Genomic DNA, 22,957 nt, shown 5'->3' on the forward strand with positions numbered 1-22,957 from the left:
GATAGAAGTGTAAGGTTTTCAACTGTTAGAAGAAAAAACATAAATGGCATTTATTCCTACTGTCATTTTCACTGACGGTATTTCTACCGGTGGCATTTTCTGCGATGGTATTTCTTACGGTGGCATTTTTTCCTACATTTGTTCCGCAGCGCTGACAAATGTTCCAAGTGTGGTTAACACCAGCATTTCGAATAATAATTCCGGGTACTCGCGGTATAATAATTCATCTAGTACGGACACAAGTGTTAACAACATATCGAACTGAATTGATGAACAATGCACTCACACGATCTATTAATAATTAATATTGCCGCAATATTTTGTTTTTAGTTGCTACCGTGGGTTACGTCTTTAAGTTACATAACTACGATAATTCCGTTGGCGTTCGTGCTCGGTTTGACGTTCGTTAAAGATATGCACGACGATGTAGTAAGTTGTCCGGAAGGCTGTCGGGAAAACCAACATCACCTATACGTGGACCCCCCCGGTTTTTTTTTTTTTTTTTTTTGTTTTACTTTTTTTCGTAACACATCCCTAAAAATCCTAACTTCGTATCTTTAACTTTTAGCAGGTGTTTGGCTCCCGGGAATCTGGTGATTTCGTTCGAGCACTAATTAACATTGATTGCACTGATTAGGATACGATAGATCGTTTAGATTATTCATTTTAGATGTTATTCATGTTTGAATAATTAGTCTTCGATGCTTTCTCTGTTTCGATCGTAAAATGTTGCATAGAATTATTCGGGCATTTTTCGAAAAGTCGAATTAAGCCGCGCGGCTTATGCTATGGTTTCTAAATTTTCCAAATTCAAGAAGCGCATTTAGAATATCCGTTTCGATTAGCTCTTGGCTGCATTTTTCAAAGTTGGTTCGTTTAACTTTCCGTCGAAATTTTCCGTCTAACATCTTACAACAATGATTACTCTTTAACCCATGAAGACTCTAAAACGAAGAGTTTAACCTAGCAAATTATTCAACGAAATTCGCTAACTCCGGTGATGGTGACAGTAAAAGAATGGGGTAGAAAATTGAGTGGGATCTCTGCTTTGAAAAACACAGCCCCCCCCCCCCCTAGCGAATATATGATATCATAGATGGAAACGCTTCGGTTGTCGATATATATAAATATAAATATATTTGTATATAGCCTGGTGTTTCGTGTGAAGCATTGCTTATGGGTGAATCAGCACTCGGGAATAGGCAAACGTTTGTTTGATTGATCGTCGATCAATTAGTCGTATTATTGATTGGAAATCGATACATCATCAATTGACGAAATTGATCGATGAATTAGATATTGCGGTTGCTATCTACCCGCGAGTTTCTTTTTATGGTCGCCGATACGTCTGCTATAGCTAGTGTAGTTCAGTTTTAATGGGGATCGTAGCGTAGAATATCGGTTAGAATATAGTGCGATAGCGAATTATTCAGCGCGGCTGTTTTAGGGCTGGGATATCTCGTCTCGTCGCAGCGAGCGCTTTTTATGAAATCCTGTTTCAGAGAAACGAGAAATGGTAGCGATATACGCGATGATTTATCGGGAGATCGACTCTTCACCGAACTGTGTAATGACACTTGCCCAGCGTGTCTCGCGTAGAAACAACGACGACGACGCCCTACGCAGTTCTTCGATCTTCCGCCATAACAGATATCGAATCAACTTTTCATATATCGTTTTATTTAGACAGGCCACGGCGCGAAACATCAATATTGATTCTCCCATTCTACCAGAGCATTTCTAATAGACAAATAGCCTTTTTTATTTTTTGCAGATTATTATTTTTTCTTTTTTGCAGATTATTATTATTATTTTTTTCTTTAGAAAAAACTTCAAAACCCTGCTCGAAATGAATTGAAATGATGTTATGTTTTTTTTTCAAATCTCGGAATTATCTGATTTTGTGTCTTACATCAGATTATACCGTGGATTTCGTCGCTCACGTACGTTACAACGATCGTACCCCTCGTCGGGGTGCTCGGTCTCACCATGATAAAGGATGCTATTGACGATATCGTAAGTTGATTCCTCCGTCACGAGCGTCTCTGACTGCTGCTAGGTGATAGAGCTCTCTGCTCTCTCATTCGCATATGCAAAAACAATTTCATCATCGTCATATTTGAAAAATCAACGTTTACATATATTTGGCTGATGATCTGTTAGTTGTATATGTTTTTGGGAGATAAAGTTTTCATTTTTCATTTTACACTTTCGAACACACCGCAAAAAAATATACTGGTTTGCCTTTTGCCGTTTATTTCAATCACTTTTCAGACTGTCTTCACCTGTTGTACTGAAGTCAGCAACTTCTAATTTCTCTTATGTGAAATAAACATGCATAAATCGGCTAGTGGCAAAAATCACAATATAATATATACACGGTTGTTTTCACAAACGGACGAAGAGATATCGAAATTCCTCGTACAAAATTTGTGTGTTTTTCTCAGTTATTTCGTTCATGTTTTCTTTCCGTTTCGAAACTAATATTTCGCTCGATTTAGTTCCGCAGTTGCCACTAGACGGTCAGATCCGCAACTGTTGGAACTGGGGGGTATGGAAGCCGGTGACATCTGTTATTATGTTTGTCTCCCTTCTTCGTTGCTTAGAAATCTCATCTTAGAGCTTTTTAAAACAATGCCTAAATAACTTCATCGACTTTCAACTTACTAATAAACCCTTTACATTTCAGATACGTCCCTAAGCTGTACACTACTACGTTCTGTGTTTGTGATAAACTGTTAACTCTGTAATTCTTTTCAACACACACGTGTATACAAGGAACGTGTATAAAGGATATATTGTTTTTAGCTTCTCCGTCCGTTTGTCTCAGAGGCGTGACCGGTTTGAATCGCACGATGGCGTCGCGGTAACCAACAGCACTGCCAGCAACTCGTGCAGACATATCCGTTGGAATCGCTGGCCGCGATCGCGCGAGTATTTCTGGCCCCTGCTAGATTAGGCCCAGCCCATCATTCCAACATTGGTGCCAGATTCGACCCGAACAAAAACGTCTTATCAGGACTGAGCCAAATATAAGCGCTGGTCAAATTATTGCTCACGAATGATTACTGGTTCTGCATTTACTTAGTATCGAGTATGTGAATTAGGCACAGGTCAAATTCGAATATTGGGCCTGATCCGGGGCCAAATCCTCTCCGCGCGATCGCGGCTACGTCATCCGACTGAGAAAAAGACACATCGTACGAAATGTGCAACAATCATTAATCCGGTCGTTATTATTTACTTCTTCTTGTCTATTCAGTCGATATCACAGGTCTCCTCATTAAACCCTATATACACGATAGCCCCTCTTATCGGTGTGATAGGTTTTACTGCTTGTAAAGACATTTTCGATGACGCTGTAAGTGGTGCAGACTCGATATTTCATTGCTATCAATTTCTTCGTAGCTCTCGTATACTGAAACTGCTTTTCAATGTGTCTATTGGTATGTGTTGGGTTAATCGCGTACGGTACGCGTTGGTGCAGTTGAAAATGATACGCGAGGCGTTTATATGCAAATTGATTTAGACATGTGACCAGCAGTCATCCAATCACTAGTCGTTCAGCTGGTTCTGTAAATGACCGTCTATATTTCTGCACCAGGAGAAATGACCAAATTACATGTTTCGCTTGTAGCTTACAAAACGGTAGATCTTGGCGGCGGTTTGACTAAAATTATATACATTTCTGACTAATACACTAGACTCGTACACCGCCTACGACGAGGGCTTATGAAACATTGTTATTGTGGAGTATTTGATTAACTGTCAAGATCGTTAAACTAACCATAAATCAGTTGACAGGTATCGGGGAACCGTACAACGATTGGTGATGGATTCGTATTTTGCGTGCTCGCGTCGATTCAATTCAGTACGCAATGCGAGTGGTAATCTCTGTCGTGGTTCATGTATAAATTTGCCGCATTGATGCTCCTCTCTCGTTGTGTCAGTCATTTTTCAACTGCGCCAAAACGCTCATTTCATCGCTGCTTAATGTACCCGTAAATTTGGATCGTTCGGTGTCGACTGAAAAAAATGGATTTCTCTTACGTCACCCGCGAGAAGTTACGATGTCTTTCGACGTTTTTGTCAAAAGTTTCGATACTTCTACGGACCTGTAAATGAGGTCCGTGGTATTTTTAAATCGTAATCAATTTTACTAACGTTTTCTAGGAAACTCGTCAATTTTCTATTCTGTAAATTTTTGTTCCCAGCATAGAAAATCGCTAGCTACGTACTGTACTTGATAGCTGACTTTTCCACTCCTTTTTAACCCTTTCCTTGTGACTCCCTATTTGTGTGGCCCGCTTGAAGATGATTTGAACACCTCCACTGAGTCATCTCAACAGTCAAGCGTTGCATTTTGTGAACTGAATAAAAAAGTTACTGAAATTTGCGGTACCAATTCAGTATAGAAAATGTTCATGGTGTCGCTTATAGAATTTTTCGCATTTGTTTATCCTTCATTTTCTGGAATTATTGCGATCAGTGGAGTTGAATTGATGCGATGATTACCCGGTACGCGCAGCGTTCCCTGTTAATAAATACATAGCTCTCAGTTCATAGGTGGCTGTTTTATTTAAAGGTCTTGCCCTGGATTAGTTCATTGACCCCTTTAACGACTATCATCCCCCTGGTGGCTGTACTAGTACTTACCGGCCTCAAGGATGCTATAGATGACATAGTGAGTTATTGGTTGGCATGTTTTCTATAGATATCATCGAAATATGTCTCGTAACCAAAAAAAGAAAACAATTTGTACGATTCAACCCAACCGACCCTTTTCGATCTTTGAATTTGTGATATGTTGAATTTTACAATTTGTTTCAATTAGATTTAGACCTTGGTTATCCATTCAGGGTAATCTCGGTTTGTGACGATCATACAGTGATTGAACACGCATGAGTCCGCAGTTTGCCATAGGTAATCTTGAATTCATATCTTCTCTCGAAACTAAGCTTGTTAAGATTTATGTATTTGGATTATATTTATGTATTTGGATTATATTTATGTATTTGGATTATATTTATGTATTTGGATTATATTTATGTATTTGGATTCAAATATGAATCGAAATTTCAAAGCATGCTTAATTTCATCTGATAAACTGATATTTATTGGCTGGGTACTAAGGTTAACCCTTTAATCGTCTGAGTTAGACCAGTTAAGGCTGAAACTCGAAGGGCTAGTTGCTAAGTTGAGATTTAAAACCGATCCAAGTCCTTAACTTAATAACATAAGACCTTAAAGATTTCTGAACACTATTTTCGCTGAGCTCAGGGTTTGGAAATCTAAACTGATGCATTCGAAAAAACTGGTCTCTAGAAGATAATTGCGATGGAAATATATGAATTTGTCTATGTTCTTGAAGGGTTGAAATTTGTAACTGTCGTTGAAAACCAGGGGCCAATTTTCAGCAGTATGAAAGATTCATTGCTATCGATGAAATTTTTGAAACACGCTTTCCCTGAAGTTCAAGAAATAAAGAATTCAGAGTTTGAATTTAAGTTCAAGCGAAATAGATTTTCTAAACAGCATTGAATTGGAAAAAAAGATATATAATTCAAGATTAGCCGGTGATACCTGTATTTAGAATGTGGTGTTGGATATTATATAATAAAGTTGATTGAATGTAATTTATATCGAATCCTTAATTTTGTATCACGTGATTAGAAAATAAGCCGCAAATATTTATCGTTATTTGGCGAATGTTCGTTTATTTAGTGTAAAAAGTCGTTAAACTTTGTATACAAAAATCGGTGCGATTCAAATTTGAAAAAAAGCGTACAAAGTTTTCCAGACTTTTAACGATGGCATGAATATGCTTGTTTTTTGCGCGATGCGTTATTTGCCACATTGCATGTACATGTTCGATATGAATAATATATTTCGTATTCATTATTGTTATTGACATTAGGTTAACGATCAGAAATATATCAGGCTGGGTTCTCATCCCATTATCAGAGTTGTATTCGACGATGTAGAATTTTCTGTTTCGCAACGTGCGTGATGCACAAATATGACTTTATGTAACCAATTAGGGATTTTTTTATTCGACTGCTAAAATTCGTTGATCGAAATTGTGCAAGATCGAAGCCTTTCGCTAATTACGAAATTAGCCCCATTCGTCAAAATCCTCTTTGTTGAGAACCCATCCTTACTAATTATGTAATTTCAGAATTAGTTGTACAGTAAACCTAGTCTTACTCAGACATAGCCGATTCGGACTTTTGAGTAACTTGTACAAGAGCGAAATCATTTTTTGTCGTATTTTTCTTTCCTGAACTCGGACCTTGTTTAGCTAGGGCTGATTTCGCCGGTCTCAGTGTGTCACGAGTTCGACGAGGTTTACTGTAAAGTAGTTTATCCCGGTATAAAATTCGAGTCTATACGTCGTCGAGAAATGTGCTTCCAATTCCGTAGTTAGTATTTTCCGAATCGTCGCTCCCTGTAGCGTCATGTAACAGATGTTTCCATCCCTCCGACCTTGACCTCGAATGATCGTGACTCGGATGATAGAGATTATTTAAGCGGCCGTTGGAGAAAAAAGCGTCGATTATTTTTTCAAACAACCGAACAAAAATGATCGCGCAACGGACTGTTGGTTAGAACCGACATAACCCTATTGAAACTGCGATCGGTTTGTTTGTTCGATTGATGGGTCCGTTTATTCGCCCGAAGCGCCGCCATTACCGAATATTCCGGTACGTTTTTATTAATTCATGACAACGATTTCTCGTAATGAAAGCAGCGGCAACAGTCGTCGTCGTCGCCGATGGCGGGCGAGTGTTTACGCTCGCGTATCCTGGGACGACGGTTCGGTTAAACATCGTCACGGCGACCGCCGTGCGATTCGACAACGAACTAAATCAAATCTATGTTGCCGCGGCCGACGACGATACACGAAGTTAATAATATCGAGAGACGCCGCGTGCTGTACGGCAATATACAATACATCCTGTAAAACTAATCACATCAACCTGAATGGCTTACTACGCATTTTTACAGTCTCCGATATCGATTGCAGTTGATGGCTGTTGACACACAGTTCAATGGCGATAATTTGCTATGACTCGGCTGCGCGCGTGTTGAATGACGCCTGTGTTTATTACCGGGTCACCTATTTTTTTGTTTGTTTGATGAATTCATCTCGGAATTGAAGCCCGACATCGCGCACGACACGGGGAAACACAGAAATACAGAATCAAACGCGTTCGATCTTCCGAAACGATGTTTCTTGTTTCTCGTAAACGCACACGACGCGGGGAAATGCTCGGAAACATGTTTTTGTCTCATGTTTCCCTGCGCCGTCTGCTTTGTGGGCTTTTAATGCACTTGACACGTTGCAGAAGCGCTTGGAAATACATTTCTGTCTCACGTTTCCGCGTTTCCTTGAGTTGTTTGCGTCAGGCTTAAAGAGAATCGGAAAACTAGTTCGAAGAAATTCATTTCTGAAAATGATTTATTCGATGAGGTGAAGTCGATCTCGGAAAGTGATCGCAAAAACTCGGCTCCCATGCCGTCCCCTGTAATACGGCTGCGTTGTTTTATCGATTGTTCAATAACGAGCAATTACATCGAGGTTGATTTCCTTTTTAGCGACACATATTGAAAAATATACCTGCGCGTTAAACGGAAACCGGCACTAGTAACAGCAACTCCGGGGCGGTTTAAAAATATTTCGAACTAATATTGTTCAATAATTTTTTTTCTCTATAACTCTGACCGTGAAAACGACATTTATCGGTGTCACCTACTTTTAAGTTTTCAGGATCAGAATTCATCATTCGCCAATGAATTGCGTTTAACCCTTTCCTATCATACCACCATGTTCGGGCAGACACGGGCTCAGATTTTAGATACTATTGTACTTAGGTATCTGGTGCCAGTTGCTCAAAGGTTGAGAAAATGAATACCTTAGGAACAATAAACTTTTATTTGCCACTATGTCAACTATCCACTGGTTACCTCTAGCCAACTTTTAAGCAACTGGCCCGGGATAATTCTTACTCAGAACTATGGGTATTGGTGTCTCAATATTGATATTGAGACCGGATAGGAAAGGGTGTGTCTGTATATCTTACTTACAAAATCTAGGAATGATATAGAAATTTCCAATTGATGAATGATAATCATTTCATGAAATGTGTTCGTTATTCATTCTTCAATCCATTCTGCTCGTTGTAATCTCATCCAGCTAATCGACTCTAAACTTCTCGCATATTCTACCTTTTTCTCTAATCTATAATAGCAAACGCACCTTTAATTGATTTGCACTGATTTTAATTTAACCAAAAAAATCATCTTGTTCACTTTTATATCTTTTCGTATGACGGATCTGTATTTAATTAAAAATCATGCTCAGTAAATTGAATTCAAAGACACCAATTACTTTCTTTAGAATCTGTACAATTTTAAGTGAACATTTAACACTGTTTAAGAATCTGTACAATTTTAAAGTGAAAATTTAACATTGTTTTAGAAACTGTACAATTTTAAGTGAAAATTTAACATTGTTTTAGAATCTGTACAATTTTAAGCAAAAATTTATCATTCTTTAAGAATCTGTATAATTTTAAGCGAAAATTTATCCGCGTTTAGTTAGTAACAAGTAAAGTGAGAATGAAAGCGTTCAAATTCCGAGTTGTTTATTAACGGCATTTTTTTCTGTTCTGTTGCGTGTTACGCAATTATTTCAGCAACGACATCGTAGCGACAATCAAGTGAACAATCGTCTATCGTGGGTGCTTCGTCGCGGTCGTTTCATCGAAGAAAAATGGCACAAAGTCGTCGTCGGTGATATCATACGCATGGATAATAACCAGTTCGTTGCTGTAAGTACCGGTAATAACGCGCGCACGCAAGTGTTCACTCAGTTTCATTGAACAAACGAACAACTAACGCAGCTGTCAATGAAAGACCTGAACACCCTACCCCAACCCCTGTTAGGGCATATGTATATATATATATAGGGCTGTTTGCCTGTCTTATCATTAAAATTTTCTCTTAAGAAACAAAATCGATTATGAATGAAAATAATACCAACAATCACTCAGTAGAAAAATGAAGCTGAAGTATATTTGGTGGGTCCTGATGATAATGTATAGATTCCAGGAGCTTAAAACTTCAGTACAAAGTTCATTGGTAATGAAATGATTTTGACAACGTAAGACTGAGTGCTCGTCACGCCATTTGGTGGGGTTGAGGGTGTTGCAGCGCCCCATTTTTGGATAGCAGGCCCAAAGATGACCTTTAGGTATGTTTGCCCGCGATGCCAAAATCTGCCATACCGTATATGAAAGTTGTGTGAAAGACATATGTAGGCTGTTCTTAAGGGACGTATGAATGATTGATCGAAATATGAACTTTCTCAAAACAATGTTGTCTCTGCTATGTATATTTTTAGGCTGATTTACTTTTACTATCTACTAGTGAACCAAACAGTCTTTGTTATGTGGAAACTGCTGAGTTAGATGGGTATGTACCCTATCTTTCAAAATACGCCGTGGCAGCAATATTTACATTAAATTTTCATTCAACATTTGTCCTTTTAATTTCAGTGAGACTAATCTTAAAGTCCGCCAGGCCCTTCCTTGTACTGCTGAACTGGGTAATAATGAAAAAGATTTAGCCCGATTTAGTGGTGAGTCCTCGTTCGGAATCTGAGGTGTAGGCTACCGTTACTCGCCGCTCGGTAAACGTCATTTTCCGCGATTTCAGGTCAGGTCATTTGCGAACCACCCAATAACCGACTGAGCAAGTACGAGGGCATGTTGAAGTGGAACGGCCGGACGTATTCGTTGGACAATGAGAAGGTTTTACTACGCGGATGCGTATTGCGCAATACGCAGTGGTGCTACGGGATGGTGATATTCGCCGGTAAAGAAACGAAACTGATGATGAACTCGGGCAAAACCACGTTCAAACGTACGAACATCGATCGACTCGTAAACATCATCATTATCGGAGTGAGTACAAACTGCGTAACGGTTGAACTGGGTCAATCTACTATAGTTTGCGATTGCGGATCTAGGGATGTCTGCGGGGGTTCGGACACCCGGCATAAATGTTGAGGTCCCTTAATAGAAAAAAAATAAATGGTGATATTTCCCTTAAGATTCCATCCTGGGCTTATAAGATGGAAGTTAATCAGGGTTCGTCGTGTGGTGCTTGAAAAGCTTGAAATGGCTTGAATTTGAAAAATCTCATTCAAGCTCACTGCAACTTGTAGTGAAACTCCCTGGTGTAACGGGGTTCAACTGTAAAATAAACGGAAAGTTTACCTCTTAATTTCAACATTTTTATATGACTCCTGTGTCAAGAACCTGAAAAAATATGCAAATGGTGATCAAAAATTGCCTTCAAAGCAACTTGAAAAATAGCTTGAAAATGGTATATATTTTCCTTGAAATGGCTTGAATTTCACCTGAGCTTGAGACAATGAACCCTGTTAATGCAGTCAAATGAAAGATCAATTAATCTGATGATTTGAGTTGCAACGGGTCTATATAAACCTACCCCTAAGATTTATGAATTGATTTTTCTTTTTCAGATATTTTTGTTTCTGTTGGCCACGTGTTTAATGTGCACTATCGGCTGCGGTGTTTGGGAAACGATGCTCGGCCACAAGTTCTCCGTGTTTCTGCAGTGGGATTCGTATATTCCTAAAGATAGCGTAATTGCCGGAGCTACCGTCATCGCGATAATGGTCTTCTTATCTTATATCATTATACTCAACACTGTCGTGCCTATATCGCTTTATGTAAGGTAAGATCGAAGACAACAATGACTACATCTATAGTAAAGTGCTTTGCTCTTCGGCCTATTGTGCGTTGTCTGTGAAATAATGTCTGATTCATTAACCCTCCGGCCCAATACTTGCATGCTATCTTAGCGGTGCTGGAAGATTAATCTTACATTATTGATTTGTACTGAGACCCGAAACGGACATAAATGCAAGTATCTATCTTTAGCCCTCATAGATATTTTCCGCCATATCACTTTTTCGAAAGTATGTTGCAGTATTACATACATAGGTAATGCAAAGTGCTAAGTAACCGGGATTGGACAATTTGGGAGTTTATTACTTTGATATCAACGGCTCTTAATCACTTGATATTCTATCAGTTTCGCCGATCCTCGTACCAAGTACCTTTACCTTCATAGCTAGGCTACATTGTCTGTACTAGATTAATGATTTTACCTGCGACGGTCAGTGCAAAAACTGTATAGAAACTCTATCCATAAGCCGATATTAGTCGACCTAGCTCATGAATATCGCAGTTATGGCTTTGTAAATAGTTCTAGACATTTCGAAAAAAAACATTTCGCATAGAATGTTCGCGTTCAATTTCCCTTCTCGTTATTGGAATCAGAAATAACACGTCACTCCGTCTTTTTTGCGAACTTAGTCGAAATAGTATCGTTTAATGTAAGAAAAATATGAAAGTGCCACTGAATAAAGCTGGATAATTTTGATTTCCACGAAATTCTGTGCATTGACAGATATGTTGCTGCTTATTTTGCAATCTTGACTTCGTGTTGACAGTTATACTTATTTCGCGTTTTGTTTATTCTATTCGAACGATTTCGTCTACGAGAAATTATTCCGAGTGCCCTACTCGACGCTGATGGGTTTTCATCGACGAGTTAATTTAAATGGAATTCAGTTCACCGGCGGTCATGAATTAATCAGTTTCGCCCGTTGAATATTCATCGTAGTCATATATGATTAGTTGTCTGATGATTATTTAGTGTCACGTCTGGCGTGTAGCGTGTCGACTACGAGTTGTTGTTAAAGAGATTGCCATCAATAATCAGTGACCCAATGTTACCGTTGAACAGTTCCGTAGCACGTTTCCATAGCTGCGACGAGTAAAGCCATATCTCCATCCGATCTAAGCTGTTCCTAGATGTTTCTTCGTTTCTTAATCTTCAATTATCTACGATTGTAGTCGATTCATTTTTTCCCATTGTGATACGCGAATTAGGCCGATTTGTTAATCGGTATTTTCTACGGACGTTTATTCAAAATTGGGCCGATCAATCTTCTTTTAACCGTGGTGATTTCGAGAATTGATTTCGCTAATTGCACTGCTTTCAATAAAATGACTTAAGCGTATTTTTGTTGTGGTGATATGTCGTTGCTACACAATTTCAATCAAACAGATTAACTGAGTCGGTAACAGGCCGAACCTTGAACGAAGGCCTTGAGCTAAGAAACTAAATATCTATGTTTCCGTGGTGATGATGGGAAAACGATGTAAAATTTTTCGAATAATCCCGACGCTTTAAGCAAAACTCGAAATCGAACTCGATTCCTTGCAGCGTTAATCATCGCTATTTTGAATTCGAAATGCTGTTGTCGTTTCAGTGTGGAAGTACTACGTATCGCGCATAGTTGGTGGATCGACTGGGACCGAAAAATGTACTATGCAAAAACCAATACTCCAGCCAAAGCCCGCACAACTACTTTAAACGAAGAACTCGGCCAAATTGAATACATTTTTTCCGATAAAACTGGCACCCTTACTCAGGTACGTGTCAAATGAAACATTCCAAAATGAGAGTTGAGAGAAATTATTTTACAACTAAAGGCACTTGCCGGGAATTCATCGATGCGGCTTTTATATCGTTCTGATGTTCTTGATTTTCTCATTTCAGAACATCATGGCTTTTAATAAGTGTAGTATAAACGGTAAATCGTATGGCGACGCTTACGACGATTTCGGAAATCAAATCGAAATCACCGAGGTACGTACATCGTTCATGCCCTCATTCGATGTATTTCTCTCTAGCGTCTCTCGAGTTCATTCGAAACCAAACGTCGTATGTTTTCTTCACGATTATTAGAGTGCCTACGAAAGATTACCCTATATTATGAAACGATTTTTGGTATGTCTCTACCGTTAAAAAAGCCTTTTAAAAACTTTTCATTTTCGTGACAACTTTAACTTCCGATGTTTCTTTTGATTTTCTTTCAAGTTTCATTTGAGTTTAATTCAAATGTTGATTGATAGTTTTATGACTTTAGTTTGTTCCCTATTTGTGCTCTTGTTACGGTTATGATTAAGCTGAAAATGTTGTTCTGTAAATTTCCGTTTTTTAGCTGACTCGTAAGGTCGATTTCTCAGCCAACCCTTACGCCGACGGCAAATTAGATTTTTACGACTTCTCATTGCTGAACGCTATTAAGTCGGGCGATCAAGATACTCACGAGTTTTTCCGCTTACTTGCCCTTTGTCATACAGTCATGCCCGAAGAAAACGAAGATGGTAAGACTAAATCGCATTAGATGCTGTGAAAATCTTTTGACATTTTCCATAGAATGGTTTCGTCGAAAAGGCTAAGCTTATTGATAATTTGATAATGTGAATTATGGCGCATGTACCAGTTAGCTACGTATTTTACCCTCCAAAAAATTGAGGTACAAATCTTCATTATATTTCGCCCTGAAGTAAGAAATTATATTTCTTTCTGAAGCTTTTTAATCAACTGTTGGATCGAAATAAGCTTCGCCTGATTATCGAATAAACCGGACAATCTATCCATGTCTCGTTCTACGGCGACTTACTGAAATATTCATCCTTACAGGAATATTAGAATACCAGGCTCAGTCTCCGGACGAAGGCGCCTTAGTAACGGCGGCACGCAATTTCGGGTTCGTTTTCAAGTCACGAACGCCTACGACGATAACGATCGACGTTAACGGAATACCGGAGGTTCATGAATTACTTTGTCTCCTCGATTTCAACAACGTCCGAAAAAGAATGTCTGTAAGTGAAATTGTATTTATGTAATCGAAAAAAATGAAATACGACGCGCATCAGAAATATTGTCATTGTCGCTGGCATTAAGTAATCAGTTTTGTAGACGTGGATATGGTCTTTAAAACCCTTTCAGTGCTGACTAATCAATATCATAAAGTGCTGTAGATAATTTGAAAAATTCCACCCTGTGTGGTGTTGTGTAATAGCAAAAATACAGGCATATCTCTATAGTGCGCAGCGTGGTGTATCGTTAGTTACTAATATTTCACTGTTTGACAGGTGCTGCCATCTTTCAATAGGAATAAAAACTAATTACTACCGCGATGCAGTGTACTAGCAAAGGGATTAATACACTGCACTGCGGTTTGGAGGCAAAGGGTTTTAACGAATTTGTTGGGCATTGGGTATATATGAAGCGTCTGATCCATCAGATGAATAAGCGCCGAAATGGTGTTCATTTTTCTGTGATTTTATTTGCAGGTGATATGTCGTAAAGACGGGAAGATCAGGTTGTATTGTAAAGGGGCCGACAGCATTATCTACGAACGTTTAAGTGATAATTGCGAAGATCTCAAAGAGATTACGATGAGCCATTTAAATGTGAGAGAAAATCGAATCGACTTTAACTTCATCTTGTTTTCCAATATAGTGTTGAGTGAAATATTTTGATGCTCCATATTTTTAAGGATTATGCTAATTTTGGATTGCGTACGTTATGTTTGGCGTACAAAGACATCAATGAAGCTGAATTTGAAGTCTGGAAAAAGAAGTATCATACTGCAAGGTATTTATTATATATACACTAAGCAAAGGCATCGTTCCCTCAGGAGATACTCAGGAGATATTAGGATTTAAATTCATGTAACTGTGGAAACCACAGCACGTTTGAAATTGATTGGCTTATTCATGTTTGAATAATGTTTGTGCAATACCCATCGAGGACTGTTTTACATTTGCGAGTAAGATTTCAGTTAAAAGTTATTTTTGATCATTTCAACGTGCACAAATTTACGACAGATCTAGCTGGAAGTAAGCGAACTGGGGCCAGAGAAACGTCGACCGAATGAATCGAGCAATTCTTTCTGATTTTGTAGTACTTCGTTGGTCGACCGTGAGGATAAGTTGGATGAGGTCTACGAAGAGATAGAACAGGGAATGTTATTGTTAGGTGCTACAGCTATTGAAGATAAACTACAGGATGGTGTCCCCGAAGCGATTGCGCGTCTAGCAATGGCCGATATTAAGATCTGGGTTCTTACCGGTGATAAACAAGGTAATTATCAGTATAGAAAATTCATAGAATTTCTTAATCAAACATAGATTAATGAACGGCTTCTCAAGTGTTAAGCTGTAATCTACACTTGATCCTTTAGTGAAAACAAGGTAAAATATCCTGCTCAATCCAGATTTGATCAGGATTTGATATTATCTGGGTGTAATATTATCTGGGTGTGATAAACAGTCCTCAAAAATCATATTGAAAACCATATTAAAAATCATATTGAATCTGCATTTCTACTATCAATAGTCCCGAATAATGCGGATTACGTGATTAGACAACTGGGGCCGGTTGCATAGTCATGGCTTAGATTAAGACCAGTCTAAGACCAACTTAGTTATATAGCTAATCTAACAACTTAAGACCAGTCTTAAGATTTAAGACCACTTTTGGACTTAAGTCAAGACTCTGCAACTGGCCCCTGAGGTGTACTGTACAACCACACTTTTCTAGAATATCCAGTAATATGGAAATGATACATATCGTTTCACGCTTCAGTGCTGACGAATAAATACCAGAAATTGCTAAAGAAAATATGAAAATTTGAAAAAATGCCACCCCAGTACGTAAAGATGTACTAGCAGAGTTCATCGATTTATACACCGCACTGCGGTGTAGATTCACTGATCTTCATTTGAATAATAGCTTCAGACTTTATCTGAAGCATGAATATGCAAGTCCTTTATGTGAATTATATGATTTTCTATCAATAGCTGTGTCGACATTCATAAATGCACTGAAATATTCTTGATTTTTTCAGAAACTGCGGTTAACATCGGCTATTCTTGTAAACTACTGACGGACGATCTCGAAGACGTGTTCGTAATCGACGGCGATAATTTCAGCGTCGTCGAAAGTCAGTTGCGGATGGCGTTGGACACGATAAAAAAGTTTCAAAACGCTCCGCGTATGAACGGCACCGGCGCTGGCGGTATCGAGACCGTATCGATTCGATTCGCCGGTAAAGAACCTGCGGAACTGACGCCGAACGGCAATGGTAACATAATGATGGATACGATGGATTCCGCGATGGGCGATGAGACTTTCGCTCTCGTTATAAATGGTCACAGTCTTGTAAGTGAATTGTCCAATTGAAAAAATGGGCGCAGAAAAAATTCCATTTTTGTCCAGTTTTTATTAAAATTGATTTTTAGGATAACTGATTCTATGATCATCGACTGTGGGTTTTTCTCATTGACTCTGAATACTGAGATTAAAATCAGTCTACCAGTCATCCCAGGACCAGTTCCTCATATCACGTATCATTCTACCATATTAGAATAGCATTGCAATTATATATTTTCAATTGGCTGCATGGTACAATAAAAAGAAAGGAAACTCTACCTCAATTGCTTAAAGATTGACATGATTTCATTCTAATGAAAAGGTGTACGCACTGGAGCCGAAGATGGAGCGTTTATTAGTCGAAGTCGGATGTTTATGTAAAGCTGTTATCTGCTGTCGTGTGACGCCACTACAGAAAGCGCTGGTCGTGGAACTAATTAAGAACTACAAGAAAGCTGTAACGCTGGCCATCGGTGATGGAGCTAACGATGTTAGCATGATCAAAAGTAAGTAATCATTAGTCATCCTTTGATCATTGAATATGGGGTAAGGCCTGTGGGGTTGGTTTCCCGGACTGGTAATTAGAATTTTTGCTTTAGATTTTACAAAGAAAGACACAAAAGAAACTTTTAATTCCAATTTCTGAACTAAACACCATCAACATCGATTCTAGAGACACCGGAACTTGAAAAACCGAAACTAATTAGGGCTCAATTATATTTTTCTTTTTCATCTTTTGCTGATATATTGAGTGTATTCATGTTTGTTGTGTTTTGTAGCTGCCCACATAGGAGTTGGTATAAGCGGACAGGAGGGTTTACAAGCCGTACTAGCTAGTGATTTCTCTATTGCTCAGTTTCGTTATTTAGAACGTCTGCTACTCATACACGGACGTTGGTCATATCTACGCATGTGTAAATTTCTCAAGTATTTCTTCTATAAGAACTTTGCTTTCACGTTGTGTCATTTCTGGTTTGCGTTCTTCTGCGGATTTTCAGCTCAGGTTAGTAAATATACTAATGATATTGATATCTGTACCCTACTGTTCAAACTGCAATGTTGATTATTATCTGTTACATCTTCCAGACGTTGTTTGATCCATCCTTCATTTCATCTTTCAATGTAGTTTATACCTCATTACCTGTGCTAGCTCTGGGAATCTTTGACCAGGTATTTATACCGTTGAATTTCATATGGAAACTATAACATTGTAAAAAAGGTTTAAGTTGTAAATGACTTCATCGTAAGAAGGTACTTACTGAATTGAAAAAAAAACCAGTAACTTAAATCCCATATTATCTGTTTTCATGTCCTAGACATGATAGAATAATCCCAGAAGAAACTGTAGACTTCGTAGAAGTCGCTAAGACAATACAATTGATAAAATGAACTGATAACTTGTCACTTCTTGGTTAAGAATTTTGTGTGATTTGTACGAGTGAATTCTAATCAAATTTCATATCTCTTATTGCAGGATGTCGATGAAACCTATTCGTTACGATATCCGAAACTTTATACACCGGGCCATAGAAATCTATTTTTCAATAAAAAACAGTTCGGATTGTCCGTATTCGAAGGAATAATGACATCATTAGTGTTGTTTTTGATACCGTACGGTGCTCAACATGATGCAATACGTCCAGATGGACTCGACACAGCTGGTCTTCATACATTTGGCGTCACAGTTTCCGCGTGTTTAGTGGTGGTTGTCAGTATCAGGGTAGGTGTCGAAATAAAACCAAAAGCTCTTCGTTGACCATATGCTACCCAATTCATTCTCATTTCTCAAATATTTCAAAATATTTTCTATTCCTGGACCTGTTTTCCACAGTTCTTAGTAACTTGATCAAAAATGATCTAATTCAGACCCAACAGTTAGCTGTGGACCTGGTTCTCATTTGAAATACGGACTCGATGTTTATCTGGTATTCATTTCTTTCCATTGCAGTGTGGTATTGATACATATTACTGGTCAGGATTTAATCATTTTGCTATCTTGATAAGCATAGTTCTCTACTTTTCCTTACATTTTGTGCTTTACGCCGACATTTGGGTGTTGAAATACGTCGGTACGGCTCGCGCGTTAATGAGCACCGCTAACTTTTGGTTCGTTCTGTTGTTGACGACGACGATCCTGATTTTGCCCGTTCTAGTGACTAGGTTCTATCAAGTCGACACGAAACCTACGTTAACCGATCGAGTGCGGCTACGCTCGCGATTATCGAAATCTAAGTCAACGTCGTCGGAAATGATCGTCAGACGGACGCCGAGCAGACGGAGTACTCGCTCGTTGCGGTCCGGTTACGCGTTCTCTCACCAAGAAGGTTTCGGCGAACTTATCACGAGCGGCCGGAATATGCGCGGCTCGATAGCTCCGGGATCGCGGCCGGCGTCGGGGAAATGACAACTAGCCGGGCAAAATTCTCTGACCGCAGAGGTTTTGCCTGCCTCGAGAAACGACGAAGAGGTAGCAGAAGAACTAGAGGAGAATGAAGGACCGCAGCAGACGGAGGCGACGACAACAATCGACGACGATTCGACGAACGTCGGCTCGAATCCGAGTATAAAAGTCGAAGTCTCGGAAAGCGAGAGAAAAGTAGACAATATTGAAACGGATGTTGAAGAACACGGAATGGCTGATTTCACTCAAAATCAACGATTTGTGTACGTGCCGTAAACACTTAACCGTGATGCATTTGTGATCAGATATTAATGAACGTCGATTTGTGAGAATTATTGTTCATATTTTAGTATAGATTTTAACGATACTGGGATAACGCAAAAAATGCAGAATTTCTTAAATCCAGTCCATCTTTTTACATAATTTCGAACGAAATGAGTTCGATGTACACAAAGATGTATACGTAGACATCGTTATGGCAGATACAGTAAATTATTTTAAGTGAATCACAATTGAAAAACCGAAAAAAAACTGGGAGGAATGATGAATAGGAGTCCTCCTTAAGAAAATATTTTGATAAATCCAAGCTCTCGGGAGCATTATATCAGAGAGTTTCTGATTTATTGAAGAACACATTCTCGAGAAGAGTTTTTGTAGCTGCCACTTTTAGCCACACCCCAATCCAACGTTGCATCGATTTATTACTAGATGAAAGTGATGCTCGATGCGGTTGGATATTGTAAGGCAGCAGATCGTTCGTTACAAACAGCTTCATAATTAGAATAGATGTGATATGACTGTAAAAGACGCCAGGGTGAAATTTATTTATATTCAATGCATATGATGTATTTTTGATTAGAATTGAGGTGAATTGCTATTTACAACTGATATATACTTAATATATATGTATATATATATATATTTAGATTGTGGTGGTGACAACATTTTGTTGTATTTCATGTTCTCAGGTATTTGACCTCGATTCAGTTTCTCGATTCACGTTGATCATGGTGTATCCTATTCTTAGGAAAAATTACACTAAACATGGTAGATTCATATAGAATGGCCGGGCTGTAATTCAAATTGCGCTGTCATACATACCTTCTAATGCCATTGTCAGCTAGTCATGACCGCAGTCAACCAGTCCTCGGGATTACCCAAAATATCACCTCATCTGCTTATTTCTAATCAGTATGATGTTAGTTCCTTAGATCGGGATTTAATTCTTATTGTTAGAATTTGCACCTTATCGTCTGGCCTTCAAACCTACCGACTTCTCCACACACGTTGAAGATCGACAGAAATTCTGGAAAATTTGTACCGAGTATGTCTTTTATGTTCAAATGTCTTCATATGCATAGATTTTAAAGAATGTTACATGTTATAGATGTATTTTTGTAAAGATTTCTGCACTTGTTAGACACCTCCCATTTGTGTGGCACCACGTAGAAGAAAAAATATGAGAAAATCCTGCACACCTCTAAAGCCCTTTCCTTACCTAATTGTACATTTGTGTAATGTGTACATTTTTAAATACTGGGGTATGTAAGAATGGTATAGATGGTGAATGAACAGCAATATTAGATTATTTATTTAAGCAATTATTAAGTTTATTTTATTTATTGTATAAATTGACTTTTCTGTGCCAAAGTTTTTATTTTTCCATCGAATGGAAAAACCTGTTTTTTGTCCTCATTTCTAGATAATGACTCGACATGTCTTTGCATCTTATTTTAAGCATGTACAAAATCAACCATCTTTCAATATGTATGTAGCACCTGTGATATAGGCTAGGGGTTGTTAGTACTACGGTTGAGAAAATGTGTTTTTCTAACCTAGTGGGCCCTCATGGGTATCTACGAACTAATCGGCTGGTTTCCTACCTACGTAAAGACCTGCTTTATATTATATTTTATAATATTTGAATGCTCTTCATGTATTGCTTCCAATTGAATGTCTTTAAGTTTATTATTATTATCATTTATTTATTTTCTGATAGAATTACAAGTTATGATTTAACGATTCATAAATTATTTATTTGTTTTGAGATGTGCGCATAACTGACTGATAAAAACAACAATGCAAAAACAATTGATGAATAAGAATATAGCTGCTGTGTTTAATATAGTACATGATTTACTACTGTTCATCAGGGGCAGATCCCAGAGGTGAAGGTCTTTAGATACTGTCTGGTATGATATCTTTTCCAATAATCATAGCCGAGACACTATTTCGGTGTTATAACTTAAGTCAGCGCAGTTAAATGAAAGAAATTTATGAGAGCAGAATATTTTGTTTTTAGTAAGACCCCTGAATCTGCCCCGATTGAAAATGAGTTTCAACTGTCACAACGTTTTCCGTTCTAAGCCTTTTGCGATGTTCATTTCTGTTCAGAAAACTATTGCTTTCAAAATGCTTGATTTGAGTGATACCTGCTTTCATAGTTATCCTATGTAAATCTGATCATGGCTACCGGTATATATTTTGTAGCCGAGACACTGCTGCGTGCGAAATATATCATTATTACATTTTTTCTTTCGGGTAAGCTTGAAAATGTCACCATACGTTTTTGGATCAGAGTGATTCATAATGAAGTTAATCACTAAATTGAAGAGATATTACTACGATTAATTATGTAAAATACTCAATAATTTTTTTGTGGGGAGGAGAGACCCAGTGATGTATCAAATTTTCTTAACCTTCCTTGTACATGCAAAATGGATGCAACTGAACTTAAAAGGGATTCAATTAAGTGTAGAATAAATATATGCAGTTTGTACTGAAGAATTCATTTTGATACGAGCTGTAATGTACTAAAAGGTACTGGTACATGTATATTAGCAGTTAAATAACCAACCGTCCTGATTAAATGATGAGGCAACATCAAGTCATAGATTTGATCAATGAGATTTTATTTAATGCCGTAGATATGTTGGTAAAAATAAATCCTAATTTATGCAGTTACTCGAAAAGAAATTCTGACGATGGTAACTGTTTGCCTCTGAATCTTATATACGCCATATTTCATTGTTACAGGATTTTTCATGTTCATATATAAGGCACATGTGTTCTTTGATGAAATCAGGGTAAAAGTCAGATTCTAATAAGTTTCATGAAGAGTATATTGAAGCTGTAATGAATTGCTATCCCTGACTGCTGAAGTTTTCCTCTCGGCTAATGACAGTGACAAGTCAGGCCGTTAGTTGTTAACCTTGTTCTCTTCCACAATAAGGGTTTTAAACCCTGGTCACTACTGCCTGGAATTTTCATTTTGATTTTAACCAGTAGAATTAATTTAATTAGTTTACTCTATGACTGGGACATGTTTCTACAACTATATTCAGTTCACCACTTTCATAGAAATTATATATTGTAAATAGATGATATATTTATTATTATGAATGATTTTAATTTATTCGTAAATTATATTTTAATTATATTCACTATGATTGTTCATTAATGAAATGTTACGCATTAATTTATTCAAAAAATGTCTCACTTGATTCATTGAATTTGTTGGCCTGTTTCTCATCTTCACCCGTCAAGGTGTTTGAACTCACTAAGCTGAAGCCGTTTCCTGAACCCCTTGACCTAACGAGTCGTTGGGGTCGTTATAAGCCAATCAGATTCCAGTCGTACCAATCACAGCGCTTGTAACAAATGACATTAGGCCTCTGTTGAATTTCCCATTAAATGGACAATCAGCGAACATTTTACTGAACAAGGAAGTATTTCACAAGTCGATATATGGTGTCATGCGCAACAGCTAGAATAGTAATGAAATCACTGGTCGTGAGGCTGGGGGGCTGGTGGAAGCAAGTTCGGGGAGCCCCTGGCAAGCGAGGATGCTGTATCTTGGCATCATCTCCAATTAGTGAAAAGAATTCAAATCAGTTGATATAGTGGACCCTTGTATCTATGCCCCCTTTCCACTGCAGCACTGAATTCCCCTATGACACCAATGTCTTTAGTCTCTGTTTCAAAAAGTGCAGTGGGGTAGGTGCCAGCACCAAAAGATGTCTAGGCAAGGTGCAAGGCTTTACCACAGGTCCCTGTTTCAACGAATTGAGTCTCACTGCATTGACAATGAATGGTAGAGTCTTTATACAGTGGGAACAGAGCGTCTGAGCTGGAACATATCACTAAACCACTCTACAGAGATATTTTAGAGCCAGTCCAATGATATAAAGGGTTGATGCAGGAATGAACAGTTACCTCGCTATGACCTTACCATAATCTTAACCTTTCCTTTGATAATTTTTCATCCCTGCTACTATCAAAAACTGATATCTTATATAAATATGGCGGGCGTAACAGGGTCTCTTGTAATTCAGACTCGAAATCTCTTTGAGGTCCATTGGCCTTTAAGCCATTACAATCCATCAAACAAACAGTAGGCTGAACAAGCAGTTTTGCATTGTCAAGAATTGGATATTAGTCCTA

At 38.2% G+C, this 22,957-nt stretch overlaps 1 protein-coding gene across 2 annotated transcripts in view; it reads left to right on the plus strand.

Moving 5' to 3' along the window:
* LOC141906534 (phospholipid-transporting ATPase ID-like) overlaps positions 1-21,933 on the plus strand; it is a 46,590-nt gene extending 24,657 nt beyond the window's left edge. For both annotated transcript variants that reach the window (XM_074795865.1, XM_074795864.1), the window contains 19 exons: positions 4,586-4,684; positions 8,700-8,834; positions 9,407-9,477; positions 9,561-9,643; positions 9,721-9,968; positions 10,553-10,767; positions 12,374-12,536; positions 12,664-12,753; positions 13,109-13,274; positions 13,594-13,775; positions 14,250-14,369; positions 14,456-14,553; positions 14,864-15,042; positions 15,809-16,122; positions 16,436-16,619; positions 16,893-17,116; positions 17,200-17,283; positions 17,588-17,833; positions 18,062-21,933. In XM_074795865.1, coding sequence (XP_074651966.1) covers positions 4,586-4,684; positions 8,700-8,834; positions 9,407-9,477; positions 9,561-9,643; positions 9,721-9,968; positions 10,553-10,767; positions 12,374-12,536; positions 12,664-12,753; positions 13,109-13,274; positions 13,594-13,775; positions 14,250-14,369; positions 14,456-14,553; positions 14,864-15,042; positions 15,809-16,122; positions 16,436-16,619; positions 16,893-17,116; positions 17,200-17,283; positions 17,588-17,833; positions 18,062-18,517 — 3,357 coding nt within the window. In that variant the 3' untranslated portion in view covers positions 18,518-21,933. The remainder of the gene's footprint in view (positions 1-4,585; positions 4,685-8,699; positions 8,835-9,406; positions 9,478-9,560; positions 9,644-9,720; positions 9,969-10,552; positions 10,768-12,373; positions 12,537-12,663; positions 12,754-13,108; positions 13,275-13,593; positions 13,776-14,249; positions 14,370-14,455; positions 14,554-14,863; positions 15,043-15,808; positions 16,123-16,435; positions 16,620-16,892; positions 17,117-17,199; positions 17,284-17,587; positions 17,834-18,061) is intronic.
* The last annotated feature ends 1,024 nt before the right edge of the window (positions 21,934-22,957 follow it).

Source organism: Tubulanus polymorphus, chromosome 5, assembly GCF_964204645.1.
Source record: "Tubulanus polymorphus chromosome 5, tnTubPoly1.2, whole genome shotgun sequence".
NCBI classification, from domain to species: Eukaryota; Metazoa; Nemertea; class Palaeonemertea; order Tubulaniformes; family Tubulanidae; genus Tubulanus; species Tubulanus polymorphus.